The sequence below is a fragment of the Onychostruthus taczanowskii genome, unplaced genomic scaffold (assembly GCF_017590055.1).
Source record: "Onychostruthus taczanowskii isolate IOZ18803 unplaced genomic scaffold, ASM1759005v1 scaffold232, whole genome shotgun sequence".
NCBI lineage: Eukaryota > Metazoa > Chordata > Aves > Passeriformes > Passeridae > Onychostruthus > Onychostruthus taczanowskii.
Genome location: NW_024499596.1, coordinates 106,883 through 114,979, shown reverse-complemented (window position 1 = coordinate 114,979; position 8,097 = coordinate 106,883). Strand labels below are relative to the sequence as shown.

The following is an 8,097-nucleotide window of genomic DNA, read 5'->3' as shown; positions in this document are numbered from 1 at the left end:
TTAACTAGGAAAATCATATGCTTCAACTGACTTGAACCACTAACACAGGCTCATCTGAAGTCCTTGAAGGAAATCTCAAACATTTCTTACAACTAAACCCTACCACCCACATTATTCTTAATTCATGAAGAAGGTTTTGCTTATTAGCTGATTTCAAATGCCAGAAGGTAACTTTCATTCAGAACAGACTGCCCTGTGACATTGTGTGTGGTGGAATTTCACATTTGTAATTTTATTATAATCTGAAAGAGGCAATACCTGAAGATCAGAGAAAATGACTATACAAAGAACTTATAGAACATTCATTGATATACTAAAGAACTTTAGATGCTTCTTTATAGTGTCAAGAAAAAAAAAAAAAAAAAAGAAAATTTTCACTAGTAGGAAAAACCAAGAAAGAAATATTAAATATTTAATGACAGTATTTGGTACAGTGAAACCGTTAATTAAAAATGTGGCTTTTAGCATTTTTGTAGTTTAACACTTTATGATTATAATGGTGTATTTATGAACCACATTAACAGGAGTCTGGTTAAATGTATGTGTCAACTTGCTGCCATTAGTTATAAAATTGCATATACACATCTACCAAAAATCTTGAAAGAAAGTGCTATATAAAGGTTAGTCTTATATTTGCCATGAACATATAAGTTCCATGAATTTTTTTCTACACAGACTACATAATGGTACATACTGAACTATCTTGCTTTGTCCATTTTAAAATTCATTAAAAAGCAAATGCACATGGCAATATACCATCCAAAAGAATGCAAAATAGAAAATCTCCCTTAGAAACAGGGTAACTTCTTTTTTCCCACTTAGCAAGTAGAGCTAAACTCCCAGAAAATACCACCAGGAGTGTCAGCATGCAATCCCTCATGCTTTTGAATTCAGCAGACCTTGAGAAAGCACAAGGAATAAAAAATAAGGTCCTGAATGGAAATGACAATACACGGGGAAAAAAAGCCACTTTACTTTCAGCCCAAAGGCCAACACTTAGTGTCTAAGAAGACACACTAAAATTTATTATCTACATAAGTGAAAAAATATACTTTAAAAAATCCTCCTTATTTCAATTCTTATGACACATCAGATTAAAATCTACTTGAGACTTAAATCTACTTGAGATGTCAGCTGAAGAATTTCTGTGGGCTCCAACAGGTTGATGAGATTAGTCAACTGGAATCTTTGTACACCAAAAGAATCTTAAAAGAAAACTTGTTCTCACATTTTATAAAAGGAGCAAAGCTCCTAGATGTAAGAACTGCATTCTTTTTTTTTTTTGGATGGTACATAAACATTGTTTAAGTAGTATACCTCTGTGCCAAAAGAAAATAATTATATGTTTCTAATCAAAGGTACTTGTCTTTGTTGCTTCAATGGTAGCCATTGAATTCTGCACTTTGGATTGCTTCACCCTCCTATAGATATCCAATGCCTACTGCTACTAATAAACCACTTTCTGGTGCAAATACATTAAACTTCAAATATTTCTTCTCTCTCTTTCTTCCTCACCACCTTCCTCTTAAAAAACATAAAGTTATTTACACAAAATTGGTAGTTACACAAATAATTTGGTAAGACTTCAGCTATGGTCACTGAATAAGGTTTAACACGGTCCTAATACTTAAGGAAATACAAAGAGATCTGTTAAAAAACCCCCGTATTTTATACAGGACAAATGTAGATCAAATTGGTGGATAAAAGGATTAAAATGTACAAGTGGATAAAGTGGCTCATCTATCAACATGCAAAATACAGAATGTTATTTTATTCCTCAGGTTATTAATATAATGTTGACAGCTACACATGAAAGAAATGGAAGCAATGAAATTTTTCAGCACTTGCCACACTAAAGTTGCATTATGAATTCTCATATACAGGTCTAGTACTGCTCTTTTTGAGTGAATGGGAACTACACAGGAGATCCCAGTGGCTTATGTGCAGGCTTCCACTGTAACCTACTGCATCAATTTTCTATAAAGCTAAATAGCACTCTCTTATGCATTTCAAATATCAATGTGTTAAGAATGATAATGAGATATGTACAAGTGTGACGGATGTAGAAATCACAACATAAATGCTCTCAAGAAATGGGATGAAATAACAAAATAAATTCCATTCACTTTCAGATTCCCTAACTCAAGGAATAACATATGAAATATAGTTCCTATATATGGAAAAATCAAAAGGTAAAATAATCCTCAGAACTCCAGCAAAATAATGGGGCAGAAGAGTCCGTAAATATAATTACTTATTATGTAGGGGAATAAAACAGTACTGCAGAGGCAGAAAATGGGAAGTGTCTTGTCACTGTAAGACAAAAGACAAAATATCAGACTATTGTCTCTAGAAAGGCAGAGGCTACATACATATTTACTTAGACAAAATAGTGCTAAAGGTAAAGCTCAACAGTGGTCTTTAAGAATTATCTTTCTGACATACCAAGATCTGAGATCCACTATAAATAATCTGTCACTGTTAAAAATGCAAAGATTATACAATCTTCCTCTTTGCTTTTCCCTCATTTTTATCCTGCAATAACTAAAATGCTTAATCTTCCCTGCTTAGTTCTCTGTATTAAAAAAATAACAAAAAAACCCTAATTATAGAAAAGATTTTCACACCTCTTTTTCTTCTGCCACTTCTGCTCTATTGACAAATTATCAAACTAAAACAGCTCAGCCTTCTTAACACTAAATACAGAGCAATCTTCCTGAATATTCAAAACTGCCGCTCCTTTCTTACCATAAAACAACTTGCACAAACATTCTCTTCACATACATCTTCCCCTTTCTCCATTCAGTTCTCATCACTGATCACAAAGACATAGGGAAGAGCAAATAGTTTCCCTCAGATGATCATTCTCCTAAAAGCATGTTTGCAAGGCCTATAACTACCATTGATGTAACCATGGCAAGTGCCTTTGTGGAGGTTTTACAAAACACTTCCTGAACAAAAAAGGAGTGCAATCTACTAAGTATTTCTGCTCCAATAAACTATGAGAAACAGCATATGAAGATACATTAGAAACCCATCAGGAGAAAAGTTCTCCATTTACACTTCATTCAGGTAAGGGCTATGTGGTTTAGGGTGGCACCCAGCTTCTTTTGTTTTGTCCTCTGATATAAAAACAAAGAAATAATGCTTTGTGAGGCTTCTTGAAGTAAAAGCCTGAGCTCTCACAAACAGAATACACAGATCATTCTCTACTTTCCTTATTGGGAATGATAATATTCAGACATTGTTGCTGAATAACCTTTCTCCCTCTCACAGTGATTTCCTTCCATGAAGTCAGTGAAGAGTTCTGAATCAAGGATGGAAAGGCATCAGATCTTCTTTTGGGATCCAATCATGACCTTTGATACAAAGTTCACAATGGCACTGGCCGGCTGTTCTGGATCGTGCTCTGCAAAGAGGTGGCATACGTTGTCTGTGGCACTGCCTTGCTTCCTGGCAACGAACCCAAACACTCTGCAAGGGCAGCAATCAAAGTATGTCAGGGAACTGACAGATAGGCATTGCCTCACTTCATAAAATAGAAAAGATACTGCAGAAACCAAGCACACATAGCAGACTTCTCTGTTCTGATGGATAAGCTTCCATGTGGCTGCTAAACACAGTGGTCCAGATGGACCAGCCAGCTCAGGAGATAATCAGGGAAGCAGACTGTCCCCTTCCTTCTACTCTGTCCATATGGCATCCTGTACTGTTCGCTGTCAGAGACATGCTGCTAACCCTGGAGATATATTTAATCTGATTCGATACTGCTGTTCTCTAACCTAGTTTGGGGGGGCATGTGGTGTGTTGTGGTGTGTCAGGGATTGCCCAAAGAGAGGATTTTGAGGGCCACACATCTTAGTGGACAGAGTACTGGAAAAAGGATTTAAGCCATCTATTCCTCTTCCTTTCCAGAAACAAGTGCTGAGCCTCTCTGTTTAAGTTATTTCTTTTGATTAAAGTGTGACAACAACGTTTGCCTTCAGCAGAAAACACTTTGCAATCCACAGGAAATCATGTATTTATGCCATAAGCTAATATTACTAGGAGTGTTTTCATCTATGTCCTAGGAGAGGCATTTTTTTTAAAGCTATGAGTCTAAGTGAGAAAAGCTTGTGTTAAGTCTTGCTGGACAGGTGGAACACAAAACAGAGAGCAAATATCTCCAACGCCTGAAACCACAGACCTGCAGTCTAAATAAACCATGCTAGCTAGCTCTGGCTCCAGACTTCTCACCCCCACCCAACACATAATTAGGCCCCAATTTGCAGAGGTGTAGATGAAGTAACCAATGTCTAATTACAGAGGGCTGAGAGACTTTTGTCTCTGAACAGATGCTTTCCCTTCCACATCTCAGACAAAAGTAATTTAGAACACCAAGAAACTGATCACTTTAATGATATTCCTAAAACATTCAATTAAAAGAGACTACTTACTTTGCAGAAAGGCCATGTTTCACCCACCTTGTCCATTAAGAATGCAGTACAAAAACATAGAATGGAGAAATAAAAATGTTAGTTTTAGTTTGTTTGTTAGGGTTTTTTGGTAGGACAATGCAAATAACATATTAAAAAGACTGCTTGTCATACTTACTTTCTGTCCTGTGGATCCAAAGCACAGAAAATAACGGTGTTGACGGAATAATGTCGCCGAAAAAAGAGTCTGGATACAAAGAAACAAAACAAATCTCAGAACAGTAAAGATGCTTAGAATTCTAAACAATAAACTAATCCAAAAAATAAATTGTATTTAGTCTTAATTTAATACAGACAATATTTTTTGCTATCTTTGAGTGACTTTGAAATCCACCTGAACTACTCCAACCCAATAAATACATGTTAAAAACACTAACATAAAGTTTTTTGAACTAAATGAAAACTGATTCTCAAGCTAAGAGCTAGGAGTATGAAATGTATTTTTTCTAAAAACTGGCCATTTAGATATTATTTTAGTGGGACAGACAACTTTGTGGAAATTGTGAATAATTTGATCATAGTACGTTTCAAAATATTCACACTCCTACTCATTACAGTTAAGGTACAGGTTCTGTGATCTGCTACAAATGATTGCAAGCCCCATGGAATGAAGTCTGGTACTTTTTTTTTAACCTAGAATGAATTCCTGTTGTCCTTCCTTTGTTATTATAATTTTTTTAATTGGAAGCGTTTGTGGTAGCCTAACTACCACTTAGAAAAAGTAAATATAAATTAACTTTTTATCACAGTTTTTTACAGTCTATCCAAAACACTGTTTCAGATCCTGGAGATACACATCATCTGCTTAAGTCAGCTCTGTTCAGTGGTACTGGTGAAAGACATCATGAAGATAAATTATTTCACAGAATAGTTCCAATATCAAATGCTAGCAAAGCCATTCCTTTCCTAAGAAATAACAATAAAAAATGTCATATCAGAATGACCTTCCAAAGGTAAAATACACCATGTGGAAATAAAGTCCACAACTTTAAAAAATATTTTCCTGTACTACAGCCATCTTACACAGCCACCATCATTCTTATAATCCTCATATCCTCTGAGACAGAGACTCCAAAATGTAACTAGGAACATCAAATCAACAGTGGCCAACACCTAACAGGGCCAGATATTCCCTTCCCATCCTTATTTGCTTACTTTCTTTGATTATCTGTCAGTGTGATTCCCTGAGCAGACACCTTGAAATGGACAACGGTTGAGACAGGAGATGGATCTTGCATCAGCGTCAGGCTCAAAGCTTTTTGTACTGCCTGGTATCCTGTGAGGGACTCCATCTCTACTGAATTCAGGTACCAAACATTACAAGCTGTAATGAAAGAGGGGAAAGATTTTGAGAGGTCATAGGTCTTTTACTCTCCCTTTGGTTTTAATACCTTTATATCAAAGCCAGTGACTGTATTTATTATTACCCATAGATATCCTGAAATTTAAATAAATACCAGACAACACCAGAGAGTACACTTGTAGGTAGTACTGGAGCAAAGGCATCCCTGAAAGAATGGAGATATTTTGCTTTTAAGCTCAAATACATCAGCCAGTAAGAAAATACACATTTCCAGTATACATTCACACATTCTACAGTTTCAAATATTTAAACTATATTCAAAGGGAACCATTCACTTGATTGGCAAGACAAGAATGTTTTCACATCAAAAAAACTGAGGCTTATTTCAAAGCTCATTTCTCTTCAATTCTCATTAATAGTGTTACATATGTTTAATGATTTCAGAGCAAGTACAACAATTTCCATACTGATAAAAATTACTGACATACATTTTTAGGCCTTTTCTTTATTTCAGCATGCACTTACTTCTAGAAGTACTATTCCTCTTCTAGAGATACTAGCAACTTCTGAAATATCTCTATAAAATAGATGCTCACTGGTTTCTAAGGTTACCAATCAGTTACTTTTTTTACATGGTTTCGTATCAAACCTGCAGTGAGCACTAGGAAAGTATGTATTAATATTATTATGGCAATATACAGTAGTATTGTACTACTCTGTAATACCACATAGTACAGTGGCATCTGAAATATGGACTATTATATGGTATTAACAGAATTATTCACATGCTTACTATGGAACTCTGGTATAAAGTCAAACTTACAAACAAATTAAGAACAAGCAAGAATGATTATGCACATCCATAGCTAAACACTAGCACCAAGAGATTCTGTGTTTGGTAAAAACACTTGTGTAGGTATCCAGGAAAAAATGTACAATTCCATCAGTTGACACATACAAATTACCATGATTACATTTCATTTGTTTAGCAGTTTCATTTGGCTTGCCGACATTACTATGAAAGCAAAGATTAAATTAAATCTAACAGTTTATCTTTTTATTTAGCTATTCTGTAATCTGTCTTAAGATTTCTCCTATGACTATCTACATAAAATTATAGAGCTTGACACTTGTGCTTTCAAAACAACAAAGTAATCATACAGTTAAAAAGTGCATAAGCCTAAGCTTGACTAGAGCATAGTGATCAGCCCAGTAACTTCAAGCTCTGGAGTCCATCAGTGAAAGAAGGGATCCTAAAATTTCATTTATTTGATCTGCAAGTGTAAAATTTCAAAAATATATTTTTGCATTGCTGTGAAAAATTCAGTAACTTTTGCTTGAATCAGTTAAATTCATGCAGAGAGGACATAAGATGATGAGCAGCAATCCAAAACTGCAATGAACATTCCAAACCATAAGCTCTCTTCTTCTCCCCTCATTACTGTGTATGGTTGCTACAGATCTAAAGCTCTTCACTATCCTGTGGGTCTTTCCCAAGAACAGTAAGTTTCACTTCTTTCACAGCCACACACATCAGAGTCCCTTCCTCTTCTGCCACACAGTGCACTGTTGTCAACAGACTGTTTTCAAGTTTTGTTTCCAAATGAAATTTCAAAGCATTTTATCTAGATTACCCTCAAAGTGATAGTTCTAACAGAAGTTACCCAATACAGGGTATCCTTTGCTTCTGTAGCAAATAATAAATTGATTACAAAAGTGTTGCAAAGTGAAAACATGTCAGCTTAAAAAGGAGAGGAAAGGTAATGAGAAACACAGAAAGACTGCTCATTAAAAAACATCATGCATAGCCTGACAAGGTATCCAGAACAGTAATCCTAGTGAAACTATGCTCCAAGCCACAACAAAAAGAAGACCTTTTGTTCAGTGCAGCTGCCCTGCAATGTTGCTGCTTTTGTCTTTCACAGGTGACATTTTGGAGCACATCTGTGCCATCAGCAACAGCTTAAAAATGCTGCTTTTAGACAGGGAATGTCCTTTGCTCAGAATGCTTGGTTTCTCGACTGTATCAGTGTAAAGAGAATTAAGAACTGCAATTTATTTGAGCAGCAAATTTGTTTGCTGAACAGGAAGATTAATAAAGCAAGGTATATTCTAGGGAAAAGCCTCTTATCTGTATGATTTCTAGTCTTCAATTGTCAGAGTCTAAGAAGCAAAGATTTCTAGCCAGCTTCAGCACTTAGAACCTGGAAATGCACATTAGGTTTTTCAGGGAGCTATAAAAAATAATCATTCTAGGAAAACACATTATTTTTTTGCTTGTGGAGTGAGAGAAGCGTGGGTATAGAAGGACAGGGAGAA

At 35.5% G+C, this 8,097-nt stretch overlaps 1 protein-coding gene across 1 annotated transcript in view; it reads right to left on the bottom strand.

Moving 5' to 3' along the window:
• Positions 1-211: 211 nt before the first annotated feature.
• The window catches only part of TNS3 (tensin 3), a 112,028-nt gene continuing 104,142 nt past the window's right edge, over positions 212-8,097 (bottom strand). Inside the window, exons 22-25 of the mRNA XM_041405539.1 lie at positions 5,631-5,799; positions 4,594-4,662; positions 4,437-4,463; positions 212-3,474 (exon numbers count right to left, since the gene is read on the bottom strand). Of these exons, the coding sequence (XP_041261473.1) occupies positions 3,330-3,474; positions 4,437-4,463; positions 4,594-4,662; positions 5,631-5,799 (410 nt within the window). The 3' untranslated portion in view covers positions 212-3,329. The remainder of the gene's footprint in view (positions 3,475-4,436; positions 4,464-4,593; positions 4,663-5,630; positions 5,800-8,097) is intronic.